At 36.2% G+C, this 16,800-nt stretch overlaps 1 protein-coding gene across 1 annotated transcript; it reads right to left on the bottom strand.

The window, feature by feature from the left end:
- Positions 1-840: 840 nt before the first annotated feature.
- On the bottom strand, positions 841-16,368 carry Net (net). The gene is made up of 2 exons (XM_070311435.1): positions 15,967-16,368; positions 841-2,692 (listed from the first exon to the last, which is right to left on the bottom strand). Exons 1-2 carry the CDS (start codon positions 16,016-16,018, stop codon positions 1,503-1,505), a joined length of 1,242 nt encoding a protein of 413 aa, XP_070167536.1. The 5' UTR covers positions 16,019-16,368; the 3' UTR covers positions 841-1,502.
- Positions 16,369-16,800: the final 432 nt, after the last annotated feature.

Here is a 16,800-nt window from a genome sequence, read left to right as displayed (position 1 = left end):
TAACATTAAAATTAAAATCTTTAATTTTTTAATATTTGATATTAATATTAGAATTAGGTATCTTTTTAAAAAACAGATTATTACTGTTTATAAACATATAATATATTGTTTTTAATTACGGATTTAACGATAGATTTCGCAGGCCAAAAAAGTATGAGATACTTTCATAATATATAAATCTAACCCCATTATAATGACGATATTTTCTTTTGTAGTGTTTTATCAGGCTACTATATTTTCACAGGAAGACGATACCGTTTATAGTTTTGATAGCGATGGATTATTTTTAATCGTCACGTTACGTAATATACGTCTAATGTTGACTGCTTTATCAAGTATACCGCTAGCGTTATTATTGTCTTCGCTTTTGTTTCGTCGTTTCTCATTCTCGCACACGTTCTAGATCGGCATTTTCTAAGTTCTTGTAATAGATTGCAAACGATCGACGCGATCTCATTGTTTTTAATAAGTATGCATCACAATGAATCATAGTTTGTATTATATTGCTATTTTAAGCTACACGCAAATGCTCGACCGAATCAAGGCGTGCTTCGCAATTAACTCTCGCGAAAGGCAATATGTCCCGAAGAATATTTAAGGCTCCGTCAAAATAACAGATTAAGCATTATAATGCTTTCTATGGATCTATCATCGCCAAAATATAAATTTAGAAAATTATATTTCATAAAAAATAATATAATTTATATACATATATATATTTTTTTAAATATATATATATATATATATATATATATATATAATTTTTTATAAGAATTGTATATATATATATATATATATTCAATTCTTATAAAAAAATTTTATTTATTATAAAAACTGGATTTGGAAAATTGTTCTGCGTCCTTCGTCATAATTTCTATAATGCGGTGCAACAATTGCAGCAGTGTTTACCATAAAACAAGCGCTGTCTAAGTATGAGGATATTTCTAAAGATTTATTGTCTGGTTGCACAGCTGCTATCGGTACGTAGGTAGATGGCCGTCTCATAATTATGGGCGCCAGAAATTCTCCTTGTCGAGAGTATTCATTAAAATCTAAAGTTCGTTTATTGCAATTTTGAAGAATTATTACATAAATTCTATACAACAACGAGTAGTTATTCCGTAGCGTTTTATACAAACAAAACTCATTATCATTTTATTGAATGCACACATATTTTCGTGTCCTTAAAAGAAAAACTCCATAACGCCCATAATTCGCAATCTCAATTAATACGTTTCTGATCAATACTCTACGAACTAATCGAGACAATCTCGTAGCGTACTTTTAAAAAATCGATGGTTACTTAAGCTAACGATTTATGTTAGACTAAATCTAGATCGCCCTCCCCTCCCCCGCAGATCGAATGGCATCGAGAATAGAAGATGAAGCGTTTGACAAGCGTATGTGGAGCGAGATCTTCCTTATTTCTGTATTCATAACAGACTTCATTGCTGTATATTTTCTGTTTTCTTGATGTTGTTCATATTTAAACCAGGATTCGTTCAATCGTCTTTCCGCTTCCTGAGTTTGCCCTCCGTCTGGATGGTCCTGGATACTAGTTCTACGCAACCATCCAAGTCTGCCGGACCATTGTTCCTCGTAGTCATAACCTCGCCGTCATTCTCTTGAAGAATCTTGCTAAGCGTCATGATGTAGCTGCAGGCGATCCTTAGTACCGATAATTTTGACAGTTTCTGATTGTGCGAGTAGGCAGGTATGGCGCGTCTCAGGGTGTCAAAGGCGGCGCTGATAGTGTGTACTCTGGTTCTCTCTCGAGCGTTCGCTTCTATCCGTCTCTCCCTCGTCATATTCTTATAGTTTCTCTGCTGGCCCCCCTGGTGATGATGTTTCGACGACGCCGTTTGATGATTCTGATGATTTCGATGATTCTGGTGATCGTGAGTGGACGATGTAGCTAATAGATGTTCCATCATGTACGATGGTGTCTTCTCATAGGTACCGCTAACCGCGGGATGTGATGGCACTCGGGGTGTCTCGTTTCTCACTACCAAGGACAAGGGCTCGTCCTGTAGTCTAGGATGCGGTAGGGAGATGATGCTAGATGTAGATGTTGCCGTTGTTGTCGGCGCCGCCGGCTCGAACAACCTCTGACGAAGTTCTCGTCGAGAGGAAACAATTGATTTGTTATGACTGACAGGATGTTGCAATCTTCTATACGATTCCTGCAACCTCTGCACTGTCTCATCCTCTATTTTTCTCTTCTCTTCTTCTTTCTCGCTAGATGATGTTTTTGTCGATGATGTCATTGATGTCGTTGTCGTTGTCATCGTGTCGGATATCATCGTGGTCATTGTTGTCGTCGTCGTCGTCGTCGTCGTCGTCGTCGTCGTCGTTGAGGATGCAGTTGTCTTGGATTCATTTTTGCAGGAGGCAGGAACCCATGGTCTGAAGGGACTCGCTGTGTTTAGCGATCTGCTCTCCTCCTCCTGGTCCACGGTGGTTTCCTCGGAGATCGGATCAAAACGTCTCTTCTTCAACGGTGCAGCGATGACAGCCGGTTCTTGGATTTTGCGCGGTTCTGCCAACTTCCGCTTGTTTCGCAAAGAGATCGGTGTCACTTGTACCTCGACACTATCTTCAGATGCGGTAGGCGAGTGTAGGTCCGATCTGCTGTCCTCGTCAGCATCGAGGCAAGAACTGCTATCCCTTTCGGAATCCGCCATGACACCAGCTTTAAGCAAAATGAAAAGATGCGCGTTAATTATAACTATTTTGTATGCGTACTTTAAATAATATAAAAAGATTAAATTACAGATTATGGATAAAAAAACTATAGATTTTATAGATAAAAAAGACTAGATTATAAATAATATTATCTTAATGTGTATGCAATTTGAACTTTTCGGTGTTTTTAATACGCCAATAATGTCTTTATTTTATATTTTCAAAAAATATTTTCAAAAATTAAAGATATAATATGAATAATAATATAATAAAAATAAATATAATAATAATATAATAATATAATAAAAATATAATAATAATATAATGAATAATGATATATAATAATATGAAGATATTTGATAAAATTCTAATTAATATCAAGTTTATATTTATTATGCAAAAATATATATATAAAATATTAGACAAATTGTATAATAATATTTGTATTGATTAATTAATCAATACAAATATAATCGATATAAGATAAGCCACTCGAGGAATTGCTATGAAAATTAAATGCGAATTAATATGCACGCGGATGATATATAAGTAAAAAATCTGTTTCGAAAACGCGTAAACGCGTTATATGAAATTTTATCGAATTCTTAGACGCCGAGATTGCATTCGTGCAACGTGACGGACGGCGTGGCGACGCACGTGTTTCCCTTGCGATTCCGTGGGCGGAACCGCGCTTCGGACACGCGGGAGATTTTCTGCTTTGATGCGTCATACAGCTGGTACCATCTGGCGCGCACACAGGGATCGACCGAGAGAGAGAAGATTATAATATACGTGCGCTACGTCTCGCTCCTTTCTGCTTCTCCGACTCGAGTCGACTCGAATTCCAAGGCGGAGACTAATTTTGCTGATTTTAGTATCGCCGGCGAAGACGCTTGTCATCGTGCGACTTATTGCTCTCCCTCCCCCCCTTTTAACCATCTGACGCGTTGAGAGTTAAAACGACACCTGTATATTCCATGATTTTTTTACCATGATTGTACGTACAATTTTATAATTATTTATTCAACGAAACTTTTTTATTTAAAATTTTATTTAAAATTATAATAAGATATGATAAGATTATAAATGATAACTTTTTAAATGATAGTACAATTATATATTTTTGAACGTCTGGTTTTTTAAGCGATCTTTTGAAAAGATCAAAGCAGTACACATTTTGTGAAACGGTACACGAGAGTTAAGTATCGTAAAGCGGTATATAATTTCGCGAATTATCAAACGAGACTGCGTAACGCTTCATATTTGTGTAACAAATGCGTGTGCAAATACGACGATGCGTAATTTTATCCGGCGTTAGAGCAGAGATCGCGATTTCACGATCTTTCTCACATTTCTCCCGGGAGGTTAAATTCCATAAAAAATTTCACAAGTTGCATGACTTGCGCGATCTTAAATATTCTTTAAATATTTCCTTTGCGATTACGTAACTCGTTCGGCGAATTCGCGTGCGGCTGCTAACGAAAGTGAGCGATCGATCGCGCACGCTGTTTCATTCGACAATCATCGATCGGTCATACAATAATTCATCCGAGTCTATGATCGCTGACGTGGCGACAAGCGCGATCTACGCGCGTTGCAGATGCATCGGATTTCTCGATCGCGGATCGCCGGCGCCGGCTCTCCCATCTCTCAGCCGCACTTCTCGCTCTATCTTATTAAGTCTCGCATTCCCGTCCTCTGTCTTACTATTGGCCTCCTCTCCCGAATGAGATCACTGGAGTCAGAATCAGTTAATGTTTTTAAAAGACATACCGGCGTCATACTTATTCAAAATCGAAATCAACGAGCAGTTATATTTAATTATTTTATCGCAAACTCAACATAATTCGTCAGAGAGAATACGTGTTATATATATAAAATATAATATAAAACACAGAAAAAATTATATTTATTTAAAATTTCTAAAAACGGGGAGAGGGATGAATTTCTTAAAGTATTTTACAATTGGAAATTTAAGTGTCTCAAATCTCTTTCTCTCTCTATTTTTCTCTAGCGCATGCTTGATTTCGATCCTACAGTATTAATAAACGCATTTCTCCCTTCTCTCCCTCTTTCTACCTTTTCTTTTTCTCGTGTCCTCTCGAGAAGCAAAACGGCAACCAAGGCACGGCCGCCACATGGCGCTGGCGCCAATCTCGTCTGTTCGTTGTTTTCCTTTTATTGCCTTTCCAAGAGAGGAGTCATTGCGATCGCGACAGATCGGATCGTCTTTCCTTTCTGGTTGGCGATGGCACTGACCTCGACACGACGCTTTTCCGAAAACTTTTTGCGGATTCCGAGTGACTTGGAAGTCGTCCAGTCGAAAATGGCTTTCCTCCGGAAAGGCTCGAAATTCCTTCGAGCACGATAAGTACCGGCTGATCGGAGCCAAATGTAGTTTCATTCGCCATTTCGATTCACGCGTGATTAACGATCTGATTTTTCGCGATATAAGGCCGAATTAAAGTTGGTATTAAATGAACCAACCTTCCCATCCGTTAAATATTACTGCGAAATATCGTCTCGTGCATAAAACAGGTACTCGTTGCTTCTTTCAGTGGCAAAATGAATTTATTTTGAATAAGACTTGAATTATACTAGAACGAGAGAACACGAGTGAAGCGGAAATATTCGCGAGCAAGTAAGATAACATACCCAGCCACCTGGCATCGTCTGTGCTCGTCGCGTGTTAGTTTAGAAGCGTTATCGTACCGATAACAAGGCCGCACTCTCGATAACGACCATCTGCTGCCGCTGTCGGCGACGATCGTTAATATTGTTTAACTAATGAAAAAGCGAATCTCCGCCTCCTAATCTTACGACTCTCGCTTGCCACTAATGCACCGATATTCAGATGCAGTCAACTCTTCGATATTAGTATTTTGTTATTACTTTGAACAATATCTACACAGAGCGAAAAAGTATAAACGCTTTTGTGAAGACACTGCGTTGTATCATCATCAATTAAAGTATATCGATAAAATTTGCTAAATTTACGCATTTCTACGCAGAAAGAATTTATAGATAGATCGCGTCGTAATTTTCTTATCATGCATGTGTATATGCGTAAAAACCAAAGGCCGCGAACGCGTTGAAAGGAAATCATCGCGACGGTATCGGGGAAAGGTTAGGTCATTAGGGGTCATCAGTAGGCGCCGCCGAGAGACATGCTCGATTATCGACCGATTCATAAATATGACGAAGCGAAAAAACAAAGTCAACGAGAGAGATCGCGCGTTCGCCGCAAATGATACGGCTTGCATTGGAATGCGCATCACTTTTTCTTAAATTAACATTGAAACGGAGCAACGTAACGTAACTATAAGCAACTATAATATCGAATGCAAATAAAAGATGCGCGTAGCATTCTCGTGAAATTTGACCGAGACTCGCACGATTAAGTTACGTGAAGCAATTTTAATGAATGCGAAAAGCTAAATTCTAGACATCTAATTGAATGTCCTGCTGAAAATCATTTTGAGATCTACAGAAATCTTTCTACGAACGTCACAGACGTCCAGATGTTTTTTTTTTTTTTTCCCCGAACGCGTCCACGTGTGAAGTCACGCTCGCGTTGTATTTTGCGACTGACTTGCGAATCTCGCGGCATGTATCTTCGTCGTCTCGTTCGCATTTGTTCAAACACGCCGGCCACATCTGTGCAAACTTTGACGAGGGAACGTAACGGCTCGCACGTCGACCTTCCGCCATCCTTCCGCCGCGGCGGATGTCGTGGTTTTCACGTGACGTTTCTTCGTGGAAGCATTCATCGAGGAAAAACGATCTTTATTCGATATTGCGTTTTCTGTACAATTGTGTTTGCTTATCGAAATCATCGTTACGTACGGACGTATCATTGCCAGTCTCGACGATCAAATTATTTCTATTATTCTTTTTATGAAGGACAATATAAATTAATTTTATCAAAAAGTTGTTTTAAGGAATGACATAATCTCAGATATATATATATATATATATATGTATGTGTGCATACATATATGTAATATATATATATATATATATATATATATATTTTTTAATCAGAAAAGAATATAAATATTACGAAGATAATTATTTAATAAATATTTTTAAGTTCATATATTTTATCACAGTAATTCAACACATTTAAAAAGTCTAGCGAAAACGAAAATAATATAATACGAAAATTAAAAAAAAATTTAAAGGAGCTCGTTTTCGCTTTTTTTGATTAAAAAAAGATTATTGAGGGCGCTTTTCTTTTTCACGTGAAAGATTGAAGGGGCGAAGCGATGAGAACACGTGGGATGTGTCGGAAAACTTCCAACAGCTTTTGAGAGCTTTGTATAGAACCGAAGTGGTTAAATATAGAATACACGGCCGAAATTTGATCAGCCACGTGATGACTTTCGATGGTACAATGATAACGATTCGCATAATATCATTTAGGAAGCAGTATCTCTTCTTTTGCGCAGTAATCTAACATGTAAGAAGAATCGAAGAATTTGATAAGAGAGATTCGAGCGAGTGATCTATGGCCTGGATTACGAAAGGTTCGAGGAAAACAGAAAGAAGAGCATGTGAGCGCAGGATGATCGATGTATCTGAAATGTTCACTATGCACGTTTCATAATATTGATGAGCAAGACAACAATATTGATGCCGACATTTAGTTTATTGAGTATTAAAAATACAATACAAGAAAAAAATTCATTAATTTTCATATCGTACGCATTTATTTAAAAATTTTATCCTCGAATCATTCGAGGAATATTAATATATTGACCATAATATTTTAATATCTTAGATTGAATGCATTTTATTAATTTTCTAATTAGTGCCGTTAATGATCATCTGAAAATATTCGAATTGAATTGAGACACTACTTTTTTTTTCTCTCATCGATAAGTAGTTCGAAGAATGAAATGGATCGAACTAAATAAGGAAAATAAGGTTACTCTTAATCGTAGATCATTCGCCGCGTGGTCTCCGTCATTATCGCTGTCCGCATCAACGGACGCGTGTCTGTCATCATCGGGGCCGCCTTTTGCGGAATTATAAAGCACCGTCGTTGACCGGTGTCGACTGGTTCGCGTAATTATGCGACGCCAATTGCATCCGGCGCCGAGCGCGACGACGCCGTGGGCCGTTAATAATCACCTGTTACGCGCCGTAATTGTAATGTAATACGAGTGTTCGTGCTCGTACGATCGGCGCGCGATGACTTAGATCACCGCGACCGATACGCGATTGCTTTAATGACTCTCGATACCGCGTATTTAACGATTGCTTAACGAGCGGTCTTCGCCGTTTTCGTGATTACCGTTTCAACGCGTGTCAACGCAGTTGAAAGTCACGCGCTCGTGGGCGCCTTTACCGTACGTCGGACGTTATTTGAAGAATTATACGAGGGTCCGAGCGGGTTGATTTAAGACCGCAGGCAAGCGTAGGCGCGAAAAGTGTACGCCGGCCGAATTAACCGTCTGATTATTCCCTTCTGCTTCTCCTTGTCGGGGCCAAGAGAGGGCATGGCTGAGTTTCACTTCACGCTATTCATTGCATTCGCACCGCGAAAATAGCTAGCGTCGTCGGTGCAGTGCAATCACGGCGGTAATAAGACATTGGTCTCTACCACCCTCCCCCCTCATTTGTAAGAGTTTAAATTATAATGAGATATAGAATCGTGATAAGAAATAAATACTTAAGAAAAATATATTGAATACATTTATCTTATGCTTAAATAAAACGAAAAATAATACATGTAATGTTTTAATGAGTAAATATCAGAATAAATGTATATTGCTCAGAAAAGAAATAACACATATATTTATTTAACGATAGTGACGGTACGAATCGATTCGCACAATCAATCGAAAACTATTTTCCTTAACTCGATATCATGGAAAATCAAATCAAATCGAAATATCGATACTTTCACATGATTGTTTCATTTCTCGAGCCCTTTCAAATCACAGCAATTGCAACAAATGATTTTTTTTTTTATATTATAACGTAGATATGAAGAATTGAATCGTCAATTTATAAATAAATATCTCTTTGGAATATTTTGGTTTCTAAGCGTAGTACGTTGATTCTAAAAAAAAGGCACATAGGAAACGGTGATAGAAAGGAGGAGAGTTTCGGTAATCTTCTTGGAGAGAACCTCGTGCAAAGGCTGCGCAACAACGACGAGGATAGAGCTATTCCGCGCTATTATATTCCACTCTCGTGTAGCGGCGCGTCGCATTTCCGCCGAAGCTTTGCCTTCCGCGAAGCGAACGGCGGACGCGCACGGAAGAGAGACGGAGAAAAGGGGTGGAGGAAATAAAAAAAAAAAAAAAAAAACAAGACTCGCCGATAAATCTCGCCGACGCGACGCCGCTGTGGATGCGCCGTTTCCTGTCCCGATCCTCTCTGGAGAGCGCGCGCGGCATTTATCGCGCTGCCAATATACCATCGCGCTTCCGACGAGGGAAGCCAGCCGCTAGTTTCTTTTCGTCCGACATAAATAAATCGCCTCGCTCGATTCGTCGTTGCAGTTGACCGGTTCGATCCAGATAATGAGACGGCATTAATACTTTCGCGATTTCGATCTTCAGAACGTTTTTGAAAGAAGAAGTTTTGCTGTCCGCCGCAAGACCATCGTTGCTTCTGTCTTTTTCACGTCAAATCGATCAAACATCGCGATCATAATCATACACTCAATATATTATGGTAAAACTATTACAATTTAAAATAAAAATATTCCATCGAATATATAATATTCATAAATTTGCTGCTAAAGCAGAATGAGATATACTAGCATTAGTTTCTTATGCTATCCGAATATACTCTTGTGAATGATAAGAGAAAGCACACTCGAATGCGTCCATTCGGCATCGTCTTACGGAGAGGAACCGTAGGAGATTATTCAGAAGAGAGCAAAAGAGAGAAGAGAAGGCGATTGCGTTAGCCAGATGCTCGTGAGAGCGAGCGTGACTCGATGTACCGAGTTAATCATTTGCACAGACGGTTTGATCCAATTGCGACAATGCTCGTATATGTCCGTCCCTCTCGATCTGCTTTTGCTTCTTTTGCCACAGCTTTTTCATATTGCGCACATGGTCGCTTGCTCTATCGGAGTCTGGCCGATCGGTGTTGGGCGGCTTTGCGTAAACACAATGCTTGTACGTGCTGAATGCATAATTTATTTGCTTGTAACATCCTTTTGTGCATGATCTAGCTATAAAATTATTTTCCTGCTCTTGCTCTTCTCTCTCTCTCTCTCTCTCTTTTTTTTTTTTTTTTTTTTTTTAAGATTTATTCAGACGGACAAGCTCGTTTGCATAGATCATATGTCACCAAAGCAAATTTTAAATTAGATTTAGTAAAATTATGAGGGAAAATAGTTTAGAAGCAGACGTTATAGAAAAAAATTTGCCAAAATTTTATTCGTTTCGCGAATTTTGCTTTCTTTTTTATAAGAAATAAGCCTCTCTGCTTCTTAATATAATTAAGAATTAAATATATATGTTTCTTCAATCTTAATGTAAGTCTAAAGAATGTGAATTTTGTTATTTATCACTATTAATATTTATATTTATTCTACAATATATGCATTTCTTAATTTCTTACAATTCTTTTTACAAGTAGTATGATTTGTTCTGATGACACATTATTTGCATGAATAATTATGACAGCTGTACATTTTTTTTATAATGTTAATCATCCGAATGCCTTTCTTAAAGCGTCAATGGACGAGTGCATGAGAACTAATAGCATGAAGATATCGATCGGCAGCGTGGAATAAAAATTTCTCTCTCTCTCTCTCTCTCTCTCTCTCTCTCTCTCTCTCTCTCTCTCTCTCTCTTTCTCCCTCGTGTTGACCTTGTCTCTCTCTCTCTCTCTCTCTCTTGAACTTTGTTTACTTACATTTAACTCGCAACACCGATATCAAATCTTCAAAGTATCGTATTCTCGCGAGCACGCACAAGTTTTGACTCTTAATGTTTTGATAATGAAGCGATTGTAAAATACGTGATAAAAGGAAGACCAGTTGTACAAGATAACTATATTTTTACGATTTATCAAGTTTAATTAATATTTTCTTAATAAGAAAGAAGAGAAAAAAAGGGAGAGAGAGGACAAATTCCAATGAATTGTTGTAAATCGAATTATATTTATTAAGTTATTTAATTTGAATGAACTTTTCTGACGTCATTCTGTATCGGTTTTACATATTTCGTATGTCGTTCAAAATAGCTTCATAAAATTTATCATGTTTCTGATTCGTACGAAATATTTACCGCGATTTAATTTCTTATTTATTGTAATATATTTATTTTTTTCTCATTAAGAATTTATATATCCTCCAAATGTATATGCACGTTTCTAAATTTATAATTTTTTAAATTATTCAGTAATGATTACATTGCTAAAAAGATTCAATTGCCATAAATTGTCATAAATTTAATTAAAGCCATTATGTGCTTTCAAAAATCAAATATAATTGAATTTACTATAAATTTAATTAATTCAACTTTTATATAAACATTTGTAACTAAAAAAAAAAAACATATTATTATTTCGAAACACAACCACTATATTTTTTTTTGCTGGTGGTTGCTGTTAACATATGTATATGCATATATATTTAATTTTTTTTTTGGAGGAAAAAAATTCTGTACAGCTTTTAGATTTGCATTGAATTTAACTGTCTAATATTTGTCTTCCTCATTTCATACGTATGCTGCGACGCGTATGAATCCGCGTAATAAACACGTATAAGCGGCTCACGTGCCGTGGACTTGCGGGAATATTATTCGTATATTTATTCATGTGCGCTTAAATCAATATAAAATCGCGAATGATATATATACGAGCGAGTGGACAGATGTGCCATGATATTGTGTAAGTTTCGAGAATTCGCGTTGTCATAAGCTTCATACGAAAAAGCTCGAGTGCTTCAAAAGCATCCATTTTTTAAATTATTTAAATTATAACGTTCATTTATGTCGACATTATGATATTTTTCACTTGCAGTGAATATTTTTCTCGTTGATGATTATTTCGAGCGCGGATGAGATTCTCTCAGGCAATCGGACCACGCGTTTATTTTAATCACGTCAACTGTGCGCTCGATGATCGAGAACAAGTGGCTTGCTGTCGCATGCATCGCAATGCATCTCTCGTCGGCATTATCGATTATATATACGCTAGGTGTCTCGAAATTGTTGAAACTTTCGTATTTAGATATTTCCAAGGCAAATTTCTATTTAAAAAATTCAATAAAAAAACTATTTTTTATTTGCGACTAATTACAAGAAATATATTTAAAATATCGATTACATTCTCGATGGCGAGGTCAAAGCTGGCGCAATAAATTTCAGACAAAATTTATTTCGATTATTGTATTTATTAGAAACGTCTATGAGAGGAAGGAGAAGTTAAAATAGTATTTATCAATTTATGAAGACGATCGTGCAGTGCTATTTAACGATAGCCAAAGAGAATAGAATGTGTTTTTATGATTTATATTATAAAACTGGCAAGAAGTCATCTCTTTGCTGTGGTTTGCTACAGTCGAGATCAGAGATCAGATGCTCGCTGCGCAGACGGCTGGTTTGAGAGTAAAAGTGGTCGGGCGAGAAGATGAGATATGTAAATGAATGCGTAGACTTAGGTGTAACGCAGTAGCCGATAGGCACTATCTCGATTATATGTATACTTATCGCGGGGGGAAGACAGGTACAATGTAATTAAAACGCTCGTCGTAACTGTTACGCGTTTATTATTTTACGTTTTCGCGTATCAGATCAATTATGATAACGGAACAAAGTTGTGATGCGTTTCGACGATAAGATTAATTACAGTTTCAAAATCAATAAAAATAACAAATGATCAGTGCTAGTCTTAAACAGTCATCGTTATTGTTGTCAATATGAGCCATTAATATATAATAAATGTTTGTTTATTATTTTAAAGGTATTAGATAGATCAACAAGAGAGTTAATAAAGTAATAAAAAGTTAATTTAAATAAATACATTTATAAAAATTAAAGATAAATTAAAGCAAAAAAAAAATATTTTGTGTCAATATTTTAAATGTTACATTTGTTTGTTTGAGTATGTTGATTTGATGATATACTTAATTATTCATACCATTACCGTTATCATTATTTATACCATTTATATTAATAATTAAATTAATCATATATATATATATATATATATATATATATTGAATTCTGTATATGACAATTAGAAAAAATTGCTGACTATTAATTTTATAACGTTGCGATATTATGCTCACAATATTCATCTACAATTATCTCAATCTATATCTCGTTGATGACAAGAAAGTTTATGAGAGATAAAAATTTTAAATGTTACACGATTCATCTAGCCTTTTATTTTTTCTGCGATCCACGCAGAAATTTTTATCTTTCCATAAAATACATGCACGTGGTACCACTGCGATCAATATGTAATGCGTGTAATATATGCCTTGATAAATATTGGATTCTAACACGTCACATAAAATTGAGCGATCAAACGTATCACGCATTAATATATATACTATTGGTAGCATTGAGATCGGTGTAGCAGTTTATTAGTATGATTTCTTAGCCGATTTACAATTTGAAGAGAAGAAAATTGATACGCGATTGAACGTTTCTCCTTTTATATATAGCGAAGATCAATCTATAATATCGACAATAAATTTGATATGATTTTTTTATAATGCGAGCAATAATATCATTAAATTCAAGAATTAATAAACAGCAAAAAATATAACTAGATAAATTTTTAAATCAACCGCATTTCAACTATGTCGGTACTTCATGAATAATCGTTCCAATATTTGATTAAACAGATGTATTTTTTTTTTTTTATGGATAAATAGAATCTTTTTCTTATTTCTATTTATTATTAATCGAATATTTAACCAATTTTTGTCTTATTGTTTCCCGAGATATCTATAATGAAGAGATAGAAGAGAAAGTTTAATCTTTATTACACAGATAAACTATATCATTTACCGAAACTTGATGTTTGAAATAGATATTTAATTGTCTGCGACCGTACCATCAATAAAAATTCAAGAGATTAAATATAACATTGTATTGTTTTGCTATTATGTGACCTTATCATAGGATTGACACACTAAATAAATTTCCAGATTTCGGTCTCTCTTTGACGTTAAATTAAATCGGCGCGCCGCGTTGATTCTGCTGTTTCACAGTCATTGTTGTTTACGTGTAGATGCCCAGCACCGATTTCAAGCTTGGTCAAAGAGGGTCGCTTGTACTTCAGGCGTGTTTCTCTATATCTATAGTTATACATGTGTGTGACGACCCACGCTGGCGCCGTCGCAGCCACAGCCGCCGCGGATGCTGTCGTCTCTTTCTGTCTCGCTTTCTCGCTTTTCTATTCTCTCTTTTCCTCCTTTCTTCTTGAGTCACTGTTACACCTTCTCAGTGTCTAGCAAAAATGCCCGGATTATCATCTGGCATTTACGCGTAAATAACAATAGTCTAGTCCCGATTGTGAATAAGATGAGTATTAAGATAAAAAATTGCTTTGAAGGATTATTGTTATCATTACTGTGGACTATAATAATCTTTGATTAAATTATGTATTAAATTATTTCGTGTATTAAATTATATTTCAATGTAACAATTATTCTGCAAGGACGTGCTTGCATGAGTTTTATATAATAGCCTGCGCGTCTAATGTCAAAGTTTATGACATATCATTAAAAGTTGCCATCAAATTAAATTATTATAAATTAATAATAAGGGCAGTTTATTTAAACGAAATTAACAGCTAATAATAGAAACAGTTTTTCCGTGTATATATTTGTATTCTCTCCGTTTCATGTATCCATTTATTTACGCGATTGTTTGCCCGTCTAATTTTTATATTGATATATATATATATATATATATATATATATATATATTTATTCCGATCATCGCCTCCAGCCAATTTCCCCTTCGTTTCTCGTCCCGATCCATCAAGACGCGATCTCTCATTCCACATCAGCGCTGAAACGTTCGTAATGATAATTATCGGTCCATATAAAAAAGAGCGTATCGATCGATCCGCGTTTAATGATCAGCCTGATGATTTACGGCGCGTTGAGAATTGGAATATTATCCTAATACTTTAGCGTACTTTTGTATATCGTGTCTCACCGAAATGTCAATATTTCTATTTAAGATCGACGAAACAAATTTAGAGCACGCTGGAGATATTAGGGGGCTTAAATTATGTGTATTATAATCTTGTAAGAAATTGGAGTTCTCTTATATTCTAGTTAGAAACTTAGATCGATGACATGAGAAAATTATAAAAGCAACGGCTTGTGAGGTATTAAATTTACAATGAATGAATGAATCGTAATCATCTCAAACATCAAATTTAAAATGAATGAATGAAGAAATCGTAATCGTCTCACAATCAGATTGATATGAAGTAAAATGACTAAAATATTGTATAATCGAGCTCAGATAATAAGTTAATTCTCCTTCAATTGATTACAAGTCATTATACAGGATGCAGCGATAATGATTGAACAACAAGTTGTTCTTCATACAACAATAAATTAATTGCGGAATTTTTTTTTTTTTTTCGTATAATGTGTTTCGTTACTAAGATAATTTTAAAAATTTGTCAAATAATTTCTCTCTCTGTACGCTTGATTCAGATCGAAATTTTGTATTTCTTTAACGTTTCCATACACAAGCTGATGTTTCCAAACATTGGTAACATGTTTTGCTTTCTATCACTTCTCTTATTTTGTAAATTTATCAGTCTCTACTAGTATATCACATTTCTCAAATAAAGCAATCGAGACAACACATACTTGATGGATTTACAAAATTAATTTTCTTAAAATAAAGTTTCGTACAAAAAAAAAAATCGTTTTGCAATTTCGATTTATTTTTGCACGAGGAGACATTTTTCGATCGTTACGATTACATTCGGTATAAATAAAAAAAGATCGCCTTTTGCATCGTAAATATAACTTAAGCTGTACTTAAAATAATTTTAAGTTAATGCACTGTAGATGTAATGCTTTGTTTCTAGAGTTATTATAGGCGAATTAATGCGTTATTTATTAAAATTATCGAATTTTTCACTTTTCAAGATCTACATCATTTTTAAGTTTAAAGAGACAAAAATTAAGAGACAGAGTTAAGTTAAGCGAGTTGAAATTGAAGTGATCAAGGATTTAAAACGATCATCCTCGCTTCGATTCTCGTGTCATCGATCGATTGAGATTCGTGAGCGCATCACGGATTATGAACTAAAATTTACCTTTCATGAAAGCTGAAAGCTCGAACGTACTTTCCACCACGTGCTCGCTCATTTTCTTCTCGTGGACCACCGGCACTTCACCGGTTCACTCCTTCCTCGATTCACGCACCCTCACGCACAAATACACTTTTCTTTTTTTCCCTCTGGTATAGATCCACAAATCTCGTCACGTGTAACAAAACGATGGTCCGTCGCTTCGGTAATCCCAGAATTCCGGGTGAGGTGACGTTCGGTGCGAACTAATCTCGCGAATCTGTCTAGGTGATAAATTCGATAAAAAAATGACGGACACGTCTTATTCCTATCGCAGTCGACAGCGAACTGACTCACTTCGTGTACTCTCGACTCCGTTTCACGCTCTTACGTGTGCGAGGGAGTTCCGACTCCGGGTACTCCACTCCACTACCACCACCACCAACTTGGTCGCGCCAGTAATATCGTCGCGCTACCACCACCATCACCACCACCAATACAAGCATGACTAGTAGTACTACTGAACTAATACCGCCTGCACTAATACTATCAACTAGCGCTAGCGACCCGATGTCGCCTCGGACACGGTCTCTCTCTCTCTCTCTTCAAGCTTTGTCGACTCGAAAATGTGGCATACGAAAGAGCATGCCGCGATGGTGGGGATCCATCACGCCGGAAAAGATCTCGTGACAACGTTTTCGTTTGGCGTTGGCGTTGGCGCCGGTGATAGTAGTGGTATGCATCATCATCCCCTACACACTTACGCTAGGCGTGTCGCAGCTGATAATAGTATTGGTATTAGTCATAATATCGGTAGTATTTACTCACACACAACACTCGTTCTAATGGACCATGTTAGAT

The sequence above is a fragment of the Polyergus mexicanus genome, unplaced genomic scaffold (genome assembly GCF_030449975.1).
Source record: "Polyergus mexicanus isolate NDT 795.1 unplaced genomic scaffold, iyPolMexi1.0 SCAF_2, whole genome shotgun sequence".
NCBI classification, from domain to species: Eukaryota; Metazoa; Arthropoda; class Insecta; order Hymenoptera; family Formicidae; genus Polyergus; species Polyergus mexicanus.
Note: the sequence above shows the minus strand (reverse complement) of the source record. Positions and strands in the feature narration are given on the sequence as shown.